The sequence below is a fragment of the Ranitomeya imitator genome, chromosome 3 (assembly GCF_032444005.1).
Source record: "Ranitomeya imitator isolate aRanImi1 chromosome 3, aRanImi1.pri, whole genome shotgun sequence".
NCBI lineage: Eukaryota > Metazoa > Chordata > Amphibia > Anura > Dendrobatidae > Ranitomeya > Ranitomeya imitator.
Window position 1 is genome coordinate 357,956,635 of NC_091284.1, and position 23,992 is coordinate 357,980,626.

The 23,992-nt window shown below is 41.6% G+C and overlaps 1 protein-coding gene across 1 annotated transcript in view; it reads left to right on the top strand.

Annotated features, from left to right (window-relative positions):
* SH3D21 (SH3 domain containing 21) overlaps window positions 1-23,992 on the top strand; it is a 141,412-nt gene that overhangs the window by 50,101 nt on the left and 67,319 nt on the right. The window contains exons 8-10 of the mRNA XM_069756876.1: window positions 4,060-4,178; window positions 10,074-10,172; window positions 22,831-22,876. Of these exons, the coding sequence (XP_069612977.1) occupies window positions 4,060-4,178; window positions 10,074-10,172; window positions 22,831-22,876 (264 nt within the window). The remainder of the gene's footprint in view (window positions 1-4,059; window positions 4,179-10,073; window positions 10,173-22,830; window positions 22,877-23,992) is intronic.

Below are 23,992 nucleotides of genomic sequence, written 5' to 3' on the forward strand. Positions count from 1 at the left end.
TTAGTGTGGATACTTAGGGTATGTGCCCACGTTGCGGATTCCATTGCGGCTTTTTCCGCGCAGATTCTGCAGAATCCGCAGGTAAAATGACCTGCGTTTTCCCTGAGTATTTACCGCGGATTTTGTGCAGATATTGTGCGGATTTCGCCTGCATTTTTACACCTGCGGATTCCTATAAAGGAACAGGTGTAAAATACTGCGGAATCCGCACAAAGAATTGACATGCTACGGAAAATAAACTGCTGCATTTCTGTGCGGAATTTATGTGCACTGCGGATTTTGTTTTCCATAGGTTTACATGGTACTGTACACCGCATGGAAAACTGCTGTGGATCCGTATTGCCAAATCTGCCGCAGATCCACAGGCAAATCCGCAATGTGTGCACCCTTATCCTCTGCATAGCCTGTTAAATGCAGTAATAGGGTATGTGCACACGCTGCGGATTTTGCTGCAGATCCGTAGCGGATTGGCCGCTGCAGATTCGCAGCAGTTTTCCATGCGTTTACAGTACCATGTAAACCTATGGAAAACCAAATCCACAGTGCACATGCTGCGGAAAAAAATGCGCGGAAACGTAGCGTTATTTATTCCTCAGCATGTCAATTCTTTGTGCGGATTTACACCTGCTCCATAATAGGAATCCGCAGGTGTAAAACTGCAAAAAAAAAATCCGCGGTAATTCCGCAGTGCAGATTTCCTGTGGATTTACCAAAATCAGTCTGGAAAAATCCGCAAGACTTTCCGCAACGTGTGCACGTAGCCATACACAGCACGCAGATTACGAGCAGGAGATGCTTTTTCTAGCAGCTCTCCATTCTGGCTCAGACATAGGTTCTACAAATGTAGACACAGTTGCGGAAAGTGGTTTTCAGGGCACCAGGTAGGAAATCCCCCTCCTCAGTTGTTGTGGTCACTACAGCTGCTATTGTGAAACTTGTGCCAGTGTTCCCTGTACTGCTGTCTTAACTCAGAACCAGGTCAAACCAGCCAAACCTCACATCTGGGGTCTCACAGAAATATTGAATCAATATGTTGCACACAACGCTTGTAAAGTTGTTTTCCACTGCACAGTGTTTGTGTGTTTTACTCAACGTCAAAAGGAACTTGAGAAATTTCAGAAGGTATTTGCTCAACTTACAGTGATATAACTACATTGACCAATATGTGGACATTTATGCTACATTTCTTGCTCACCGTACCATATGTGTGCCTTTTTACCAAGCACAAACTTTTATTTGTTTTACTATTTGCTGTATACTAACTATAACTATGTTTTTTTAACTGAACATTTGAAGGATCTGTTAAAAATGAATAGAGCTGCTTGCACTTTACAAGCAGACCAGTTATACTTTTTATTCTGTAAAGGCCAAATTAGTTATTCCTTTTCTCTTCAGTTATGAAACGTAGAAACATGTATCAATATGCTACTAAATTCTGTTTACAAAAAAAAATGTAAATTATACCTGTCGTAGCTTGCATTTTTTACTACTGTAAAAATGGGGAATGGTAACGGGGCATAAATGTGTTAGCACAGCTCGTAAAAGTTGCCCGCCCTAAATTGCAGCAGTCACCAATATGTTCCAACTTGCCTATTCAAGAGTGATGAACCCTGCTTCACCTTTAGGAGACCTTATAGAGAAACCTTGGCATGATGGATGTCTGCTTGATTGATACTAGATCATGAAGTTGGTTTGGGTATCAATGTAAAAAGAGATGTTTGCTTTCTAGCAGTAGTTTGTGGTTATTTCATGTATAGGAGACATCTCACAAGATCATTGTATCTTATCACTGCACTGTATTCACAGGGCACTGTCTTTTCAACTAACAGCAATAATCATACAAGTGAATAAAAGAAGCTTTGAAATATATCTTATTAACGAAAATGGCTCTCTTTTTCCAAATGTGATCCCATTGCCTCTCTTTAGCCTGCTACATTGATCGCTCATTCTAAAATACTGCTAAAGTTCAGCTCACTGAGGGATCAGGTTACAAGGTGTGAGTGGCCCATAGAAGTCTTTATAGATATAGGAAAACAGAGATCGAGTGAGAGGTGGAAAAATACAGCTACAGCTAAAGGCTGTGCCAGGCCTTTTTCTCACCACAGCACTGAATTCACAGTTACACTGCTTATTACTCTTATATAATGTCTTCCATATGACTATGAGCCACAGGAACCAGGAGAGTAGGATTTCCTCTTCTCTGTGTATGTTGTATATAGGATATATTCTAGCAGCTAGTCTCTGCCCCTGCATTCTGCCCATATCTTCTTCTTTAAATGGGTTTCTTAAATCTAAAATTCTGGGTGACTAAGACAATATGGCCATCCTCAGGTTCCCGTGGGAATAGTCCACTATCTTTTCTAGAATTGTGAGTTGCAAATTTCCCTAAATGCACTTCAGTTCCAACATTATTATGGCCTCACACAATGTTCACATAAGTTCTTTATCTTTTGTGTCATGTCTCAAACTTTAAAAATAGTTATATAGTTATTAAGGTTAAAGGAAGACTTTAAGTCCATCTGGTTCAACCCATAACCTAACCTAACATGCCCTAACATGTTGATCAAGAGGAAGGCAAAAAACCCATGTGGCAAAGAGTAAGCTCCACATTGGGGAAAAAAATTCCTTCCCGACTCCACATACGGCAATTAGACTAGTTCCCTGGATGAACACCCTAACAAAGAATCTAGTGTATATACCCTGTAACATTATACTTTTCAAGAAAGGCATCCAGTCCCCTCTTAAATTTAAGTAACAAATCACTCATTACAACATCATACAGCAGAGAGTTCCATAGTCTCACTGCTCTTACAGTAAAGAACCCGCGTCTGTTATGCTTAAACCTTCTTTCCTCCAGACGTAGAGGATGCCCCCTTGTCCCTGTCTCAGGTCTATGATTAAAACGATCATCAGGAAGGTCTTTATACTGTCCCCTCACATATTTATACATTAAAATAAGATCACCCCTTAGCCTTAGTTTTTCCAAACTAAATAGCCCCAAGTGTAATAACCTATCTTAGTAAAAATAGCAACACAAACAAAAATAATAGACCTGGTCAAGATAGCAGCATTAAAAACTATATACTTCATCACCTGCTGGAGACTGTGATAATCTATTACATTTCTCTTTCAATTGATTCTCATTCACTGCAGCTGCCATACACAGTGTTCTGCCCATTATGGCAAAAGACAAGGTTAGAATTACTGTTGTCACTTTAATAAGCTGTAATACTCTGTTGGTGACATCTAATGTGGTGGTAACACCATCTGGTGACGGTTAATTCTATTAAGTTGTTTTTCTTTAAAGCTGTCAAATGCATTGTGGGAAAGCCCAATGCATTTTGGGTAAGAAGGTCCTGGTGAAGCAAGCATTTTGTAAGAAGCAGTCTAGCAGAACAGTTGTGTAAAACTTTATCCTGCATTTTGTTACTAAAACTCCATTATCCTGGATTAAAGTATATCTGGTAATGGAACTCTCTCTGTTGTGTATTGTGCATTCAGAAGTTGTTGAATCAGTCAGTGTTTGTTACTAGGTAATGTGTTCACAAGCTCTATCTTGCTGTGTATTTTCACTGTTAATTGTAAATATCATAGTTTGATAGTCTAAGCTCAATACGTATACCTGTTATTTGTATTCTTGTAGTTTTACCACTTTCATATATTTTGGTTCCCATCTGTTGACAAATAAACTAGTTAGACTACAGAGAACAGTCTGCTTATTTTGGAAGACAGAAAAGGTTTATGCTGTATGTCAAATTGCACACTGTGAGAACATGTAAGAAGACAGAACACACAACATGTTGTGGTACCTATTTAGATAATACTGGAAATCAGTTCTTGTATCGAAAGTGGCAGCATACAGGAAAGTTTGCAAAAATCAAATATAAATTAATATAATATTAAAAAATAATGGCAAGAATTATTAATATATCTCAGTATAAATATTTAAAAACAACTTCTCTCTTCTGCATGCATACATCTAAGTAATATCAATCCCTTTAAATTGCAATATAACTTTTGTGTAATTGATAGAATCATGCTTGTAATTTGCTTTTTCAGATTCATTTCCTGGGCCAGTTCCTACCAGTGAATTTGCCAGGGTTATGTTTGATTATGTTCCTGCACTGCCTGATGAGCTAGCCCTGAAGAAGGGAGATGTGGTGGCAATTGTCAGTAAGGTACGCTGAGCTTCATATGATCTTTAAATTAGGATTATTCAGGGGCTTAACAACTGTGATTTGCTGTGAACTTAAAGAGGTTGTCCACTACTTCCTCATTGATGACCGATCCCTAGGATAGGTCATCAATGTCTGATAAGTTAGGTCCAACACATGTCACTCCAGAACGGCTGCTATCGGCGCCAGTGGCACTGGGTGCCAGCCAAAATTGCAAGTGCTGCTCTGTCTTCTGATAGTGATTGCTGTGGGGTAATGCACATCTGCCTCCTATTGATTAGAATAGTAGGCGGATGTGCAGTACGGACTGCGGCCTCTATCAGAAGATGGAGCAGCTCCAGCATTGGAAGAAAAATTTTTAAATATTCTTGTTAGACATTTCTGTCTGCCCTGCATGTAATATACATATTCATTGTTCATGATATTTGTTGTGAGTACACTTAAAAAACATAGAAAACCGCATAAAATGATGTTTCCCACGTTGTCTCTTCAGGACTGCATTCCTCCCCAGCCAGCCATTTTCCTGATTGCTCTGGGGCAGGCATTCCCAATTGATTGTTCAATTCAGACCAGTAGCTTCGCTGCACTACTGACCTAAAATGTATGTGCTCCAATATGAGGCAGATTTACCTATACAGCATCAGAAACATTGTGAGACTGAGACTTGCAGGGATCAAGAGAGAAGAGGGGTCCAACAGTCCTGCCCAGCCTTAGTGCAATGCTTCGAGGTTCAGCACCAAAACGCTTGAAAGAAACTGTGCATGTCCGATCACCACTAAGGCTACCGTCACACAGTGGCATTTTGATCGCTACGACGGCACGATTTGTGACATTCCAGCGATATATCCGTGACGTTCCAGCGATCTCGTTGTGTCTGACACGCTCCTGCGATCAGGGACCCCGCTGAGAATCGTACGTCGTAGCAGATCGTTTGAAACTTTCTTTCATCATCTATTGTCCCGCTAGGGCGGCATGATCGCATGGTGTAACAAAGGTGTGCACGATATTGTATACGATGTGCGCATAGTAACCAACAGCTTCTACATCGCACATGCGTCATGAAATTATCGCTCCAGCGTCGTACATTGCAAAGTGTGACAGCAGTCTACGACGCTGGAGCGATATTGTTACGATGCTGGAGCGTCACGGATCGTGCCGTCGTAGCGATCAAAATGCCACTGTGTGACGGTACCCTTAATGCCTGCTCTAATCAGTTCCCTTGATGATAATCAATAAATAATAGGAAAGGAACGATAAGAGAACAGAGAGGATTTTTAATAATTACATTTCAACGTTTCTTTCCAAGTATTACAACACTATATGAATTGAACTTCGACTGCCTATTGGATAGCTGCCTAACAGCTACAGCATCTCTCCCAAGTACCTTTCATCCAAAATAAACGTGCATTTTGGGGGAGAGTTTAGAGGCCCCCATACACATTAGATGATTAGGCTGGTTCCTCCAAAATTGTGTATGGTCAGTTTTAGGCCTAGGGATGCCAACAGTTATGTAGGCTGCGGTAATTTAAAGGGTTTTTAACCAGTGTTTAAAGTTATCTTTCGATAAGATAGGGGATAACGTACTGATTGTGGGAGCCCAATTATTGAGCTTCCAGTAATCTCAAAACTGGGCCTCTGCAGAGCTCTACTTGAATGGAGTTCTAGCATGTGTACCTCCACTTCATTCATTCTCTACGTGATTGCAAGCTTACAACTACTATGACCGCAAGTGATGTGCACTCCTCCTGGAGACATACTGCTGCAACAATATGCAAGAATAGTAATATTTCCACAGCACTGGAAGCTAAGTTACAGGATAATGTTACAAATATGATCATGCAAATTGTCTCTTCAGAGAGAAAGAGGACTTGAACTCTAGTGAGACCTATTGTAAGTAGCAATCCTTAAAGTCAATATCGACCCTTTAACGAGCCTAGCCATATGACTTAGGATAAAAACATAATCTCAATTTGCACACATGGTGTTTCAGGGTGCTGCCCCAAAACGATATGTTCAGGCACAGATGTTACAATATTAACAAATCAGATTCAATGATAGGTTGCAAATACAGACTTCACATGACTGCATCAATATTAGCTTAGATTCAGAGCTAATCTGCAGTGCCATTCTGGACAGTTGGGGGCTTCCATCTAATAGCCAAAAAATGGAATTCATACCTTCCCCCAAAAAGCTCTAGACCTCAGTTAGGTAAATGGAGTCCTCAACATGCAACTGTGTAGTCTGTTTGACCTTTTCCCATTGGAGTCCATCTTTTTAGCCAGATATAGTAGTGTTGTCTACTACCTTGTTATGTTCAAACTAAAAGATGGACACTGAAGGAAAAAATGATGTCGTTTTTTTTGCAACATGTTGATCATGATGTAGTGGTAAGTGAATTCTATTTAATTAATTTTCTATCGGGCTTATGCCAATGCCAAAGTGCATTTGTCTTTCTCAACCGAGTGTGTTCATCTTTTTACAGGATTTTTCATAAGCAGTTTTATTTTTTTGTATTGAATCATTGACATTTTGTAACAAATTAGAAAATGCAGAACTGAATTCCTAGAATACTTGTACTTCCCTTTAGAATACTTTGTTTTAATGTATGTGATGATTTACTGAAAGCAGACTAAAATTAGCTTTGAAACTAAGGTCTGAACCACAGGCCAAAATTCACATGTCTGAATGTAGAAAGGAAAGAAAAATAGAATACATGCCAGGGCATTAGTACGATAAATACACATACAGTTAAACCTCATCTTAATTATCACTTTACTGGTGCTATTGTTCCAGCCACACACTATCTACTCATAGCAATTATTTTTTCAGCCTCGCTAAGCTATCAGTTATTGCGCGCTAAAGATACACAGACTCAAAATATCAGTAGTGCGATATAACCTGTTTCATTACCACCGCTAAACTGCTACAAAAACTGCAGGCTATATACGCTTTTTGCATAAAAATAACACTGAATTTGCAGAATGGGCAAAACAAAAACTGAAACAGGACCCTCAGTATACACAGAACATTATGTTCAGTGATGAGGCAAACTTTTTTAGGTGGGCCATTTATATGGATACACCTAAATCAAATGGGAATGGTGACAGTTTTCTTGCTTAGGGTGTCTTGCATTGAAATCTGCTGCAATGACCCAGGTAGTGCGTTCACCAGACATCAACACAATTTCTATCCGCTCCTCACGTGTTAACCTCTGCAACATGTCAATGGTTGTAAACAAAGATAAACTTGTAAATAACTCATGAAAGAATAAAGTTACGTTAAAACCAAGCACACCATTGTTTTTCTTGTGAAATTCTCGATAAGTTTGATGTGTCACATGACCCTCTACCCATTGGAAAAAATAAAGGTGGATCCAAAATGGCCTATTTCAAAATGGCCGCCATGGTCACCACCCATCTTGAAAAGTTTTCCCCCTACCACATACAAATGTGCCACAAACAGGAAGTTGATATCACCAACCATTCCCATTTTATTTAGTTGTATCCATATACATGGCCCACCCTATATTCCACATGATGTATAGAACAGAGTCTTAGTGTATCTTGCATTATGTACTGTATAGAGCAGAGTCTCAGTATTGTGATGTATACAGCAGTCTCATTGTCTAGTGTCTCATATGTGATGTATTCAGCAGTCTCAGTGTCCCCTATGTGATGTATATAAAAGAATCTCAGTGTAACTTATATGTTGTACGGTACTGCTCTAGCGTTTGGTCATACAATTTCAGTGTACAGTCATGGACAAAAATTTTGAGAATGAGACAAATATTAATTTTTCCAAAGTCTACTGCTTCATTTTTTTCTAATGGCAATTTGCATATACTCCTGAATGTCAGAGTGATCAGCTTAACAGCAATTACTGTACTTGCAAAGTCAATATTTGCCCAGAAAATGAACTTTAACCCCCAAAACACATTTCAACATCATTGCAATCCTGCCTTAAAAGGAGCAGCTAACATCGTTTCAGTGATTGATCCATTAACACAGGTGTGGGTGTTGATGAGGACAGGGTTGGTAATCAATCTGTCATGATTAAGTAAGAATGACATCACTGGACACTTTAAAAGGAGGCTGGTGCTTGGTATCATTGTTTCTCTTCAGTTAACCATGGTTATCTCTAAAGAAACACGTGCAGCCATCATTGCACTGCACAAAAATGGCCTAACAGGGAAGAGTATCGCAGCTATAAAGATTGCACCTCAGTCAACAATCTATCGCATCATCAAGAATTTCAAGGAGAGAGCTTCCATTGTTGTCAAAAAGGCTCCAGGGCGCCCAAGAAAGACCAGCAAGCTCCAGGACCGTATCTTAAAACTGTTTCAGCTGTGGGATCGGACTACCAGCAGTGCCGAGCTTGCTCAGGAATGGCAGCAGGCTGGTGTGAGTGCTTCTGCACGCACTGTGAGGCGGAGACTCTTTGAGCAAGGCCTGGTTTCAAGGAGGGCAGCAAAGAAGCCACTTTTCTCCAGAAAAAACATCAGGGACCGACTGATATTCTGCAAAAGGTACAGGGAGTGGACTGCTGAGGACTCGGGCAAAGTCATTTTCTCTGATGAATCCCCTTTTAGATTGTTTGGGACATCTGGAAAACAGCTTATTCGGAGAAGAAGAGGTGAGCGCTACCACCAGTCTTGTCTCATGCCAACTGTAAAGCATCCTGAAACCATTCATGTGTGGGGTTGCTTCTCAGCCAAGGGAATCGGCTCACTCACAGTCTTGCCTAAAAACACAGCCATGAATAAAGAATGGTACCAGAATGTCCTCCAAGAGCAACTTCTCCCAACCGTCCAAGAGCAGTTTGGCGCCCAACAATGCCTTTTCCAGCATGATGGAGCACCTTGCCATAAAACAAAGGTGATAACTAAATGGCTCATGGAACAAAACATAGAGATTTTGGGTCCATGGCCTGGAAACTCCCCAGATCTTAATCCCATTGAGAACTTGTGGTCAATAATAAAGAGACGGGTGGATAAACAAAAACCAACAAATTCTGGCTAAATGCAAGCATTGATTATGCAAGAATGGAGTGATATCAGTCAGGATTTGGTCCAGAAGTTGATTGAGAGCATGCCAGGGAGAATTGCAGAGGTCTTGAAGAAGAAGAGTCAACACTGCAAATATTGACTTGCTGCATTAACTCATTCTAACTGTCAATATAACCTATTGGTACTCATAATATGATTGCAATTATATTTCTGTATGTGATATAAACATCAGACAAACACTAATAAAAACCAGAGGGCAGCAGACAATGTGAAAATATAATTTTGGTGTCAATCTCAAAAATTTTGGCCATGACTGTAAACTATTTGTTGTACTGTACTGCTCAAAAGTTTTCACACCTGTTCATATAATGGTTTACCTTTTTCTTATTGGCGTGTGTGAACTGTAAACTGAAAGCAGCAAAATCAAACATATGGAAACCGTTTAATACATTCAAAAATTATATACCACACTGAAATAATAAAAGTTAAAATTCAAGTTTGTGAAATTATTTTCTCTGGTGAAGCCCCCTTCAGATTGTTATTGACATCTGAAATAATGATTGTCTGGAGAAGAAAAGGTGAGCGCTACCCTGAGTCCTGTGTGATGCCAACAGTAATGCATAATGCATTGCTTTATTCAGTATTCACACCAGATTTTAGGGATCTCCCCTTTTTCAAGCAAGATGTTTTTCTCAGAACAGTTGGTGAATTCAGGAGGCAGAAGAGAGTTACATTTGCCTGATATGTGGTGAAAGAAACAGATTTTTCTGATAATATACTGTACATTACTAGGTTTCTTATATTTGCCTGTACTATTGATTTATACAAACTTTTCTGAAAAGTACAGTTCTCATTAAAATACGTTTCATATTATGGCTTGCATCTTTCCACAGGAGACAGAAGATGAGGGCTGGTGGCGAGGAGAATTTAATGGAAAAACCGGTCTGTTCCCGGATAACTTTGTAATATTGATCCCTACAAACTCACAAATTGTAAGTGTGATCTATTGCCAAATACTTCATAAACATGCAGATATATTTCACCATTTATAGTAACATAGTAACATAGTTATTAAGGTTGAAGGAAGACTTTAAGTCCATCTAGTTCAACCCATATCCTAACCTAACATGCCCTAACATGTTGATCCAGAGGAAGGCAAAAAAAAAACATGTGGCAAAGAGTAAGCTCCACATTGGGGAAAAAAATTCCTTCCCGACTCCACATACGGCAATCAGACTAGTTCCCTGGATCAACGCCCTATCAAGGAATCTAGTATATATTACCTGTAACATTATACTTTTCAAGAAAAGTATCCAATCCCCTCTTAAATTTAAGTAATGAATCACTAATTACAACATCATACGGCAGAGAGTTCCATAGTCTCACTGCTCTTACAGTAAAGAATCCGTGTCTGTTATTATGCTTAAACCTTCTTTCCTCCAGACGTAGAGGATGCCCCCTTGGCCCTGTCTCAGGTCTATGTGTAAAAAGATCATTAGAAAGGTCTTTTTACTGTCCCCTCATGTATTTATACATTGTAATAAGATCACCCTTTAGCCTTCGTTTTTCCATACCAAATAACCCCAAGTGTAATAACCTGTCTTGGTATTGCAGACCCCCCCAGTCCTCTAATAACCTTGGTCGCTCTTCTCTGCACCCGCTCTAGTTCAGCTTTGTCTTTCTTATACACCGGAGACCAGAACTGTGCACAGTATTCTAAGTGTGGTCGAACTAGTGACTTGTATAGAGGTAAAATTATGTTCTCCTGATGAGCATTTATGCCTCTTTTAATGCATCCCATTATTTTATTTGCCTTTGTAGCAGCTGCCTGACACTGGCCACTAAATGTGAGTTTGTCATCCACCCATACTCCCAGGTCTTTTTCATTGACGGTTTTTCCCAGAGTTTTAGAATTAAGCACATAGTTATACATCTTATTACTTCTACCCAAGTGCATGACCTTACATTTATCCCCATTAAAGCTCATTTGCCATTTATCAGCCCAAGCTTCTAGTTTACATAAATCATCCTGTAATATAAAATTGTCCTCCTCTGTATTGATTACCCTGCAGAGTTTAGTGTCATCTGCAAATATTGAAGTACTACTCTGTATGCCCCCTACATGATCATTAATAAATATGTTAAAAAGAAGAGGGCCCAATACTGACCCCTGTGGTACCCCACTACTAACCGCGACCCAGTCCGAGTGTGCTCTATTAATAACCACTAGGGTTGAGCGACTTTTCATTTTTTGAGATCGAGTCGGGTTTCACGAAACCCGATATTCTCAAAAGTCGGGTCAAGTGAAATCGGCCGATCTTATTGAAAAGTCGGGGTCGGGGATCGGCCGAAACACGAAACCCAATGCAAAGTCAATGGGAAATTTTCTTTTTTTTATATTTGCTTCAGCGCGATATATCAGAAAAGCCGGTAATTCAATTGCCGGCTTTTAATTTCTCCTGCCTAAACCCGACATGATATGAGACATGGTTTACATACAGTAAACCATGTCATATCCCCCTTTTTTTGCATATTACACACTACTAATGTTAGTAGTGTGTATGTGCAAAATTTCGGCGCTCTAGCTATTAAATTTAAGGGTTAAATTGCGGAAAAAATTGGCGTGGGCTCCCGCACAATTTTCTCTGCCAGAGTAGTAAAGCCAGTGACTGAGGGCAGATATTAATAGCCTGGAGAGGGTCCATGGTTATTGCCCCCCCCCCCCGGCTAAAAACATCTGCCCCAGCCACCCTAGAAAAGGCACATCTGTAAGATGCGCCTATTCTGGCACTTGGCCACTCTCTTCCCACTCCTGTGTAGCAGTGGGATATGGGGTAATGAAGGGTTAATGCCACCTTGCTATTGTAAGGTGACATTAAGCCAGATTAATAATGGAGAGGCGTCAATTCTGACACCTATCCATTATTAATCCAATTGTATGAAAGGGTTAAAAAAAACACACACACATTATTAAAAAGTATTTTAATGAAATAAACACACAGGTTGTTTTAATATTTTATTGCTTGCTCAATCTACCTGAAGACCCCCGTTCTGTAACAAATTAAAAATAATAAACCAACAATATACATACCTTCCATTGATCTGTAACGTCCCACGCTGTAGATCCATCTGAAGGGGTTAAAATATTTTACAGGCAGGAGCTCTGCTATAATGCAGCTGTGCTCGTGCCTGTAAAACTCCGGGGAATGAAGGTAATGTAGGTCAATGACCTATAGTTACCTTCAGTCCCGGTGATGCGCCCTCTGCTGGATGTCCTTCGAGGGTGGGAAAAAATCAGACAAGTTCCCAGGCTCGAGTTCATATGAGGACATCCAGCAGAGGGCGCATCACCGCGAATGAAGGTAACTATAGGTCATTGACCTACATTACCTTCATTCCCCGGGGTTTTACAGCCACGAGCACAGCTGCATTAGCAGAGCTCCTGCCTGTAAAATATTTTAACCCCTTCAGATGGATTTACAGCGTGGGACGTTACAGATCAACGGAAGGTATGTATATTGTTGGTATATTATTTTTAATTTGTTACAGAACGAGGGTCTTCAGGTGGATTAAGCGAGCAATAAAATCTTAAAACAACCTGTGTGTTTATTTCATTAAAATACTTTTTAATAATGTGTGTGTGTGTGTGTTTTTTAACCATTTCATACTGTTGGATTAATAATGGATAGGTGTCAGAATTGACGCCTTTCCATTATTAATCTGGCTTAATGTCACCTTACAATAGCAAGGTGGCATTAACCCTTCATTATCCCATATCCCACCGCTACACGGGAATGGGAAGAGAGTGGCCAAGTGCCAGAATAGGCGCATCTTCCAGATGTGCCTTTTCTGGGGTGGCTGGGGCAGATGTTTTAGCCGGGGGGGGGGAGGGATGGGGGGCAATAACCATGGACCCTCTCCAGGCTATCAATATCTGCCCTCAGTCACTGGCTTTACTACTCTGGCAGAGAAAATTGCGCAGGAGCCCACGCCAATTTTTTCCGCGATTTAACCCTTAAATTTAATAGCTAGAGCGCCGAAATTTTGCACATGCACACTACTAACTTTAGTAGTGTGTAATATGCAAAAAAAAGGGGGATATGACATGGTTTACTGTATGTAAACCATGTCTCATATCATGTCAGGTTTAGGCAGGAGAAATGAAAAGCCGGCAATTGAATTACCGGCTTTTCAACATTATCGTGCTGAAGTAAATATAAATATATATATATATATATACATGTGTCTCTATGACATATATATATATATATATATATATATATATACAGTGTATATAAAAATGAAACCCGACTTTGGAGTACAGATCGCCGACCGCCGACCCGATCAATGAGTGGGATCGGGTCGGGTTTCACGAAACCCGACTTTGCTAAAAGTCGGCGACTTTTGAAAAGTGCTGATCTGTTTCGCTCAACCCTAATAACCACCCTTTGTTTCCCTGAGCCAGCTCTTAACCCATTTACACATATTTTTCCCTATCCCCATTATTCTCATTTTATGTATCAACCTTTTGTGTGGCACTGTATCAAAAGCTTTTGAAAAGTCCATATACACTACCTCCATTGCGTTATCTTGGTCCAGTCCGGAACTCACCTCTTCATAGAAATTGATCAGATTAGTCTGACGAACGGTCCCTAGTAAACCCATGTTGATATTGGGTCATGAGGTTATTCCTCTTCAGATACTCCAGCATAGCATCCCTTAGAATGCCCTCCAGGATTTTACCCACAGTAGAGGTTATGCTTACTGGCCTGTAATTTCCGAGTTCAGTTTTTGGCCCCTTTTTGAATATTGGCAGCACATTTGCTATACGCCAGTCCTGTGGTACAAACCCTGTTATTATGGAATCATTAAAGATTAAAAATAATGGTCTATCAAGACTGTACTTAATTCCTGTAGTACTCGGGGGTGTATCCCATCCGGGCCCAGGGATTTGTCAATTTTAGTGATTTTTAGACGCCGCCTACTTTCTGCTGAGCTAAGCAGATGACATTTAATGGGGATTTATTTTTTGTCACTGATCATATTGTCTGCCATGGGATTTTCTTGTCTAAATACTGTTGAAAAAAAGTCATTTAGCATATTGGCTTTTTCCTCATCCTCATCTACCATTTCACCCAGACTATTTTTAACCCCTTTCTGCCATATGATGTACTACCCCGATGAGGTGACTTGGGACTTAATTCCCAGGGACGGGATAGTACGTCATGGGCGATCTGCCGCACTCATGGGGTTAGCGCGGCCGATCGCCACCGGGTGTCAGCCCTGGATCCAAAATGCCCGTGGGGTTTCTTCCGGGTCCTGCAGAGATCTGACACAGTGCTTTGCAAAATGTCAGATCAGCAATCTGACACTATATAGTCATGCCCCCCCCCCCCCCGGGACAAAGTAAAAAAAGGTTTAAAAAAAAATATTTACATGTGTAAAAAAAAACCTAAATAAAAAAATATATATATATTGTTCCAATAAATACATTTCTTTATCAAAAAGTAATAAAAAACAATTAAAGTACACATATTTAGTATTGCTGCGTCCGTAACGACCCGACCTATAAAACTGTAACCACTAGTTAACCCCTTCAGTGAACACCGTAAAAAAAAAATGAGGCAAAAAACAACGAACAAAAAGTGGAATAACATGCAATCAAAAGTCAGATATAAATAACCATGGTACCGCTGAAAACAAGACCCCCATAAGACTCTGTGGACCAAAATATGGAAAAATTATAGCGTCTTTTAGTGTGTGACAGCTGCTGATCATAAAAATCCGCTAAAAAAACGCTATCAATAGTAAATCAAACCCCCCTTCATCACCCCTGTAGTTAGGGAAAAACAATAAAATAAAAAAAATGTATTTATTTCCATTTTCCCATTAGGGTTAGGGTTAGGGCTACAGCTATTAGGTTGGGGCTAAAGTTAGGGTTAGGGTTTGGATTACATTTACGGTTGGGATTAGGGTTTGGATTAGGGTTAGGGGTGTGGTTAGGGTTATGGTTGGGATTAGGGTTAGGGGTGTGTTGGAGTTAGGATTGTGGTTAGGGTGTGGTTAGGGATGGGATTAGGGTTAAGGGTGTGTTGGGCTTAGTGATGTGTTGGGGTTAGTGGTGTGGTTAGGATTAGGGTTAGGGGCATGTTCGGGTTAGGGGTGTGGTTAGGGTTATGGTTGGGGTTGGAATTAGGGTTAGGGGTGTGTTCGGGTTAGGGTTTCAGTTAGAATTGGGGGGTTTCCACTGTTTAGGCACACCAAGGGCTCTCCAAACCCGACATGGCGTCCGATCTCAATTCCAGCCAATTCTGCGTTGAAAAAGTAAAACAGTGCTCCTTTCCTTCCGAGCTCTCCCGTGCTCCCAAACAGGGGTTTACCCCAACATATGGGGTATCAGCGTACTCAGGACAAATTGCACAACAACTTCTGGTGTCCAATTTCTGCCCTTACCCTTGGGAAAATAAAAAATTGGGGGTGAAAGCATCATTTTCGTGAAAAAATATGATATTTTATTTTTACGGCTCTACATTATAAAGCACTTGGTGGGTCAAAGTACTCACCACACATCTAGATAAGTTACTTAGGGGGTCTACTTTCCAAAATGGTGTAACTTTGGGGGGTTTCAATGTTTAGGCACATCAGGGGCTCTCCAAACGTGACATGGCGTCCTATCTCAATTCCAGTCAATTTTGCTTTGAAAAGTCAAACGGCGCTCCGTCCTTTCCGAGCTCTGCCATGTGCCCAAACAGAGGTTTACCCTCACACATGGGGTATCAGCGTACTCAGGGCAAATTGCATAATAACTTTTGGGGTCCAATTTCTTCTGTTACCCTTGGGAAAATAAAATATTGGGGGCAAAATGTTCATTTTTATGACAAAATTTGATTTTTTATTTTTACGGCTCTACATTATAAACTTCTGTGAAGCATTTGGTGGGTCAAAGTGCTCACCACACATCTAGATAAGTTCCTTAGGGGGTCTACTTTACAAAATGGTGTCACTTATGGGGGGTTTCAATGTTGAGGCACATCATGGGTTCTCCAAACGCGACATGGCGTCCTATCTCAATTCCAGTCAATTTTACATTGAAAAGTCAAACGGCACTCCTTCCCTTCTGAGCTCTGCCATGTGCCCAAACAGTGGTTCACACCCACATATAGGTTATCAGCGTACTCAGGACAAATTGCACAACAACTTTTGGGTTCCAATTTCTTCTGTTACCCTTGGGAAAATAAAAAATTGGGGCAAAAATAACATTTGTGTGAAAAAATATAATTTTTCTTTTTATGGCTCTACATTATAAACTTCTGAGAAGCACTTGGTGTTAGGGTTGGCGGAACGCACCGAATATATATATATATATATATGAGACTGTAGGTGCGTTCGCAACCCGGGGTCCACCGTGCAGGAGAGAAACCTGCTGCTAGTAACAGGCGGTATTATATGGTGGTATGAGCGAACTCTGTTACTTCACAGATTCATTGCGAAAAAAGAACGCCATGCCCCGTTAACCTCACAGGAGATCACAGCTACCTAATAGAGCCAACAGTGGTCATGCAGTCAGAATAGCACGCAAGCAACTCCTCTCCAGTATACGCCAGCCCTGAATCCACATACACAAAACTCCTCACTGGAAGTTCCGGTATTCTAGGGGCTTATTTCAGCCAAACCCTGACCACATACAACCATGACCACGCTGGGCTGAACCCCTAACATACATAGGTTTGATACTAGGGCATAGCCGTGCGGCCATGTGAACCTTTTATAGTTTTAGCACTCAAGTGGTCCAACAGGAACCGCTTCATGACCTGCACATGTGACCCCCGACCTCCAATTGGAGGTCATCCCGTGGGCATGCCCAGTATGGGAAAAGCAGGACCAGAAGGATCTGCTCGCTGCTGATCAGCGCTGGCTACAAAGGCAGAGCCTGGAAGAACAGTAGTAACCAGTTGCCCAGTATCAGCCTGAGTCAGACGCTGGGGCCGACGTCTCTGCTGAGCAGGCTCCACTGCGGCTGGAGAGGAATGGGAAACCGCAGCTGGGATGGTTCGAGATTCCCCCTGTGCAGAGGCGGGAACTCGACACCTAACATTACCCCCCTAGGGCCCCCATCCCTGGACTTTGCTACGTTCGAAGGCAGCAATGAGCTGCGGAGCTCGAATGTGCTCAACAGGCTCCCAGGACCTGTCCTCTGGGCCATAACCCTTCCAGTCCACCAAATAAAATTTTTTGCCACATACCACCATGCACCCCAAAATAGCGTTCACCTCATAATCGTCCGTAGACAAACCCGATGTCTCTGAAAACCGGGACATGTATACAGGCTTGAAGAGGGACACATGAAAGGTGTCAGTGATACCTAGGAGTGGAGGAAGGGCCAGATGGTAGACCACAGGGTTAACCTGTTCGAGGACCTTGAAGGGACCCAAGTAGCAAGGTGCAAACTTAGTGGACTCAACTCGCAGCCTGATGTTACGGGCGGAGAGCCACACTAAGTCGCCAGGAGCAAAGGTCGGAGCAAGGCGCCGATGTGCATCGGCAGACGACCTCATTCTCTCCTTGGAGGCCCAGATGGCATCCTGAGTGCGGTCCCAAATGTCCTGTGCCTCCACAGCCCAGTCTGCCACCCTGGAGTCAGCAGAATACACGGGCATAAGCACAGGAAGCCGCGGATGCTGGCCGTAATTTAGGAGGAAAGGAGTCAGACCGGTGGAGAAGGCTACAGCATTGTTAAGCGCAAACTCCACCCATGGTAGCAAGGATGCCCAGTGATCCTGCCTGGCTGAAACAAAATGTTGTAAATATGTGACCAGGGTCTGGTTGGCCCTCTCTACCAACCCATTCGTCTCGGGATGATATGCTGAGAAGAGATTCAACTCAATGCTCAGTAGACGACAAAGTTCTCTCCAGAATCGAGACGCAAACTGGGGACTCCGGTCACTGACAATTTTGTCCGGCATACCGTGTAGGCGAAAGATATGTTTGATAAACAATGCCGCCAGAGTCCGTGCAGAAGGTAGCTGTGGAAGAGGCACCAAGTGCACCATTTTGGAAAAATAGTCGGTGATCACCCAAATAATGGTGCAACTACGAGACTTGGGTAAGCCCACCACAAAATCCATCCCGATCATCTCCCAGGGCCTGTCCGCCACCGGCAGGGGGTGAAGCAACCCAGCTGGCCATTGACGAGGAGGAGACACACGCCCGAACAAAGTCTGCAACATCACGGGCCATATGCGGCCACCAGTATGTCCTCGCCAGTAGCTCAGATGTCCTTTTGGTCTCAAAATGTCCACCCACCCTCTCCGGTGGAGCTGGAATTCTAATGGCAATACGCCAGCCCTGAATCCACATACACAAAACTCCTCACCGGAGGTGCCGGTATTCTAGGGGCTTATTTCAGCCAAACCCAGATCACATACAACCATGACCACACTGGCGCTGAGCCATAACATAGGTTTGATACTAGCGCATGGCCGTGCGGCCATGCGAACCTTTTATAGTGATCCAACAGGAACCGCTTCAGGACCTGCGCATGTGACCCCCGACCTCCAATGGGGAGGTCGTCACATGGGCATGCCCAGTATGGGAAAAGCAGGACCAGAAAAATCTGCTCGCTGCTGATCAGCGCTCGCTACAAAGGCAGAGCCTGGAAGAACAGTAGTAACCAGTCACCCAGTATCAGTCTGAGTCAGATGCTGGGACTGACGTCTCTGCTGAGCAGGCTCCACTGCAGCTGTAGAGGAATGGGAGACTGCAGTGGAGATGGTTCGAGATTCCCTCTGTGCAGAGGCGTGAACTCGACACCTTGGTGAGTCAAAGTGCTCACCACACATCTAGATAAGTTCCTTAGGAGGTCTACTTTCCAAAATGGTGTCACTCGTGGGGGTTTCAATGTTTAGGCACATAAGAGGCTCTCCAAACACGACATGACGTCTGTTGTGAATTCTGTGGTCAAGCTCCCTCCTGTGGTCATGAGTGGTACTTCGGCTGGTTCTGTCTATGAGCTTCCTCTGGTGGATGTGAGTGGGGCTGCGGCTTCTGAGTTCCCTTCCTCAGGTGACGAGGTTAAGTCATTAGGTGCTGCTCTATTTAACTTCACCTAGTTCTTTGTTCCTGGCCTCCAGTCAATGTTCCAGTATTTGTCTTGCTCTCTCTCCTGGATCGTTCTTGTGGCCTGTCTGCCCTGCATAAGCTAAGTTCTGCTTGTGTTACTTTTGTTTGCTATTTTTTCTGTCCAGCTTGCTATATTGGTTTGTCTTGCTTGCTGGAAGCTCTGGGACGCAGAGGGAGCACCTCCGTGCCGTTAGTCGGTGCGGAGGGTCTTTTTGCGCCCTCTGCGTGGTTGTTTGTAGGTTTTTGTGCTGGCCGCAAAGCTATCTTTCCTATCCTCGGTCTATTCAGTAAGTCGGGCCTCACTTTGCTAAAATCTATTTCATCTCTGTGTTTGTATTTTCATCTTTACTCACAGTCATTATATGTGGGGGGCTGCCTTTTCCTTTGGGAAATTTCTCTGAGGCAAGGTAGGCTTATTTTTCTATCTTCAGGGCTAGCTAGTTTCTCAGGCTGTGCCTGAGGCACCTAGGTCTGGTCAGGAGCGCTCCACGGCTACCTCTAGTGTGGTGTGATAGGATTAGGGATTGCGGTCAGCAGAGTTCCCACGTCTCAGAGCTCGTCCTATGTTATTAGTAACTATCAGGTCACTTTGTGTGCTCTTAACCACCAGGTCCATTGTGTTTCTGAATCACCAGTTCATAACAGACGTCCTATCTCAATTCCAGTCAATTTTGCATTGAAAACTCAAACGGCACTCCTTCCCTTCCGAGCTCTGCCATGCGCCCAAACAGTGGTTTACCCCCACATATGGCGTATCAGCGTACTCAGAACAAATTGTACAACAACTTTTGGGGTCCAATTTCTCCTGTTACCCTTGGTAAAATAAAACAAATCGGAGCTAAAGCAAATTTTTTTGTGAAAAAAAGTTAAATGTTCAATTTTTTTAAACATTCCAAAAATTCCTGTGAAACTTAATAAATAAACTTCTTGAATGTGGTTTTGAGCACCTTGAGGAGTGCAGTTTTTAGAATGAAAAAAATTTTTGGTTCCAAAATTGTGCTGATGTAAAATAAACATGTGGGAAATGTTACTTCTTAAGTTTTTTGTGTGACATATCTCTGTGATTTAAGGGCATACAAATTTAAAGTTGGAAAATTGGGAAATTTTCAAATTTTTCGCCAAATTTCCATTTTTTCACAAATAAACACAGGTAATATCAAATAAATGTACAATTATCATGAAGTACAATATGTCACGAGAAAACAGCATCAGAATCATCAGGATCCGTTGCATTCCAGAGTTATAACCTCATAAAGGGACAGTGGTCAGAATTGTAAAAATTGGTGACCCCAAACTTTATTTTTAACAAAAAAAAACCTAAAACCTTGATTTTTCATTTCTTCTCTGCAGCGAACACTGCTGCGGAGAAGGAATGAATGCCGGCTTCAGCACCAAAAGCAGGGGACAGCGCTTAACTGTAGTGCTGTCTCCTGCACGGTCTGTGTGGTCCTCGGGCGGCACATGGCTGCTGCATGTGTGCCACACTGATGTGCCACGTGAGCACATGGACACACGGACACGGATAACTCCGGTACCGATTTCTCCGGTACCGGAATTATCTGGACGTGTGAGACTGGCCTTACTCAGTTTACCTAGATGCCATATACAGTATTTCTTTTACACATCACAGTATCAATATATAGAAGCGCCTTCATATCACAAGTATCCCTCACTGTGTAGTAACACAGGGTTCACACAGCCCGATAGTGTTCAGATTGGGCACTGTTCCACTATCATACAAATATGAAGCAAAAACAAACCTGCACATGATTTTGGCTTCCATATTGTGTATGTTTAATGTGGTGCAGGCGGTAGTCATCGGTGAGGGGAGCATCATCCACATCCCACCACGCTATAAGAAAATGGGGGTACTGGCTAGGTATGTGTACTGCTGTTATCATGGTGATATGTCTGTGCAGTATATCCTTATAAAGGATAACTCGTATTCCTATGAACTTAATTCTCTTTAGGTCTCCTTATCATTGATCTCCCTGAGCGATTACCATGCATTGACTTATTCCTCCTGATCTACAATAAGGACCTCATCCTGCTGCTCTCTTGAGCAATTCCCCATTCCATTAATTAGGCTTCCTGGTTTGGGCTGCAGAATCTTGCCTCACTTAATTTTTTGCTTTCCTTCAAAATATACTATCTGATGCCTGGCGGTCTTCCCTCCTAACACACAACACCTTTCCCATGTAGGTCTGCATCTGTTTAAACCACAGGTCTTTCACGTTTCAACGCTGAACTCTTAACTCCTAACCAATTAGGAAATTGCAAACCTATGTGTCCATGTAACACCTCCCACCAAAGGCTGCTCTCCAAGGGTTAACTCTGTCTGCTGCTAACTCACTGTTGCTGAGCAGAACATAGACATTTAAAAACATTTCAAAGCATTATATAACCATCAAATCTTCAATGGGAAGTTGGGTCAGCTTTTACACTTCTTTACATATGTGTAAAAAATGAAGATCCAGCTGGTGAGGAGTTTCTAGGTCAGTATTCCTTGTATGCAGTAAAATAGCTCTATGAGAGCAATTCGTCATCTATGTTTTATGTTTTGTGATATTTTTTAATATTTTGTGCTATGTTCTTCAAAAGTGTGCATGTGATCATGAAGTTTGCGCAAAATAAAAAAATGCTTTTTATTTTGGTCTTTGTCCCGTTTTACGACTTTGTAGTACAAAAAGTTGTACATTTAGTTTGTGTCAAAATAACTAGCGCACATAAAATGGCTCAAGAGGAGGACAGGAGTACATTTTAAATTTAGCGACATTCAAAAAGTTGAAATTGATGAATGAGTAGAAAACATCTGGAAAATGAAAACTACACCCACAATGGCAAACATGAAAAAGGTTAACATATAAAACAGGCTTTAAGAAAGGTGCAAATTGAAAGAAGAATTAGCCACATATAAAACAGGTGAAAAACACAATAAGGCACCAATGCAATAATGAATTGGGCCCATCTCTCTAGAGCCACCTATAAATGGCTTCTCTGCAAATCAGTGTCAGACAACATTGGGACATATTTACTAATCCTGTCTAATATTTAGACAGTAATCTGTAATTAGGCAGTCTGAAAATGCCCCAGGTCCATCCAAGAGGTTCATGCTGGATAATAAATATAATGTATTGTTTATAAAGACTCTTTCGTCTAAAGGGGCATTTACACTGCAAGATAATCATGAACGAAGGTGATTAAAACGCTTGAGTTGTGATTATCTTACTGTATAAACTTTCAGAGATTTGCACCTCTTTATTGCTAATTTTTATGGTCTGTGCCAAAGGGGCATGGCTCTCACGATTCTCTGGGGTGTGTCCTTAGGCTATCTGCATTATTACAGCGTGTCCCACCCCCCAGATCTCTGGATCATTAGGACGGATTTAAACATAAGAAAAACTAGAATAATTAGGGAAACAGGACGAATAACTTGAAAGTGAAAACTGGACGATTTTGACCCAGTGATCGGTCCACTTTAATAATATTATTATTATTTATTCATGTGATTTTTCATTATTACCTTTGCAGAAAGCCAGCAAGCCTCCTTCACGTACTGCCACACTGAAAGGACCAGGTGAGCTATGAACTTTAATAGAAATACTGTATTTTTAATATAACATGGTAATACTTGACTGTGGCTGTACACAATGGATGCTTTTCCGAAGACCTACTAATTTTGGGTGAATCAAACTGCACAGGAGAAGAGCCACTGTCTACTATTACTAATGGTATTTGGAAGTGGATTATACTCCTGTCCACAGTGAAGAATAAGCATACTTGCCTGAGCTGTATCTTAAAGTATGGGCTCAAATATAAATTCGATTTTGGAATATACAGTATTAAGAACTTGCCTAAAAGGCATAAACTCAATCTTAGTACTCAAATTCCTGCCTTTAGCTACATGCCTGTTGTCTCATCTGGACAACTCCTGTCCACATGTTAAAGGTCTTATTCACACATCCATTTTTTACATATATGTTATATTTGTGGTTTCCATGGATAAAACATGCACCCTTTATAATATACTAGCTGAAGAGCCCGGCGTTGCCTGGGCATAGTAAATATCTGTGGCTAGTTATAGCACCTCACTTCTCTTATTTTCCCATCACGCCTCTCATTTTCCCAATGACATCTTTCATTTTCCCCCTCACATCTCTCATTTTCTTCCTCACACCTCTCATTTTCTCCCTCACTCCTCTCATTCCCCCCTAACACTTGTCATTTCAACCTCACATCTGTCATTTTCTGATCACTCCACTATTTTTCCTCACTCCTCTCATTTTGCACTCACACCTTTTCATTTTCGCCTCACACCTCTCATTTTCACCTCATCACCTCAGTATATACATGTTTGTCATCTCCCTTATATATAGTATACATCTGTATGTCATCTCCTGTATATAGTATATACCTGTATGTCATCTCCCCTGTATATATTATATACCTGCTGTGTGTCATCTCCCCTATATATAGTATATACCTGAATGTCATCTCCTTCTATATATAGTATATACCTGTATGTCATCTCCTCCTGTATATAGTATATACCTGTGTGTCATCTCCCCTGTATATAGTATATATCTGTGTGTCATCTCCTCCTGTATATAGTATATACCTGCATGTCATCTTCTATATATAGCATATACCTGTATGTCATCTCCTCCTGTATATAGTATATACCTGTAGGTCA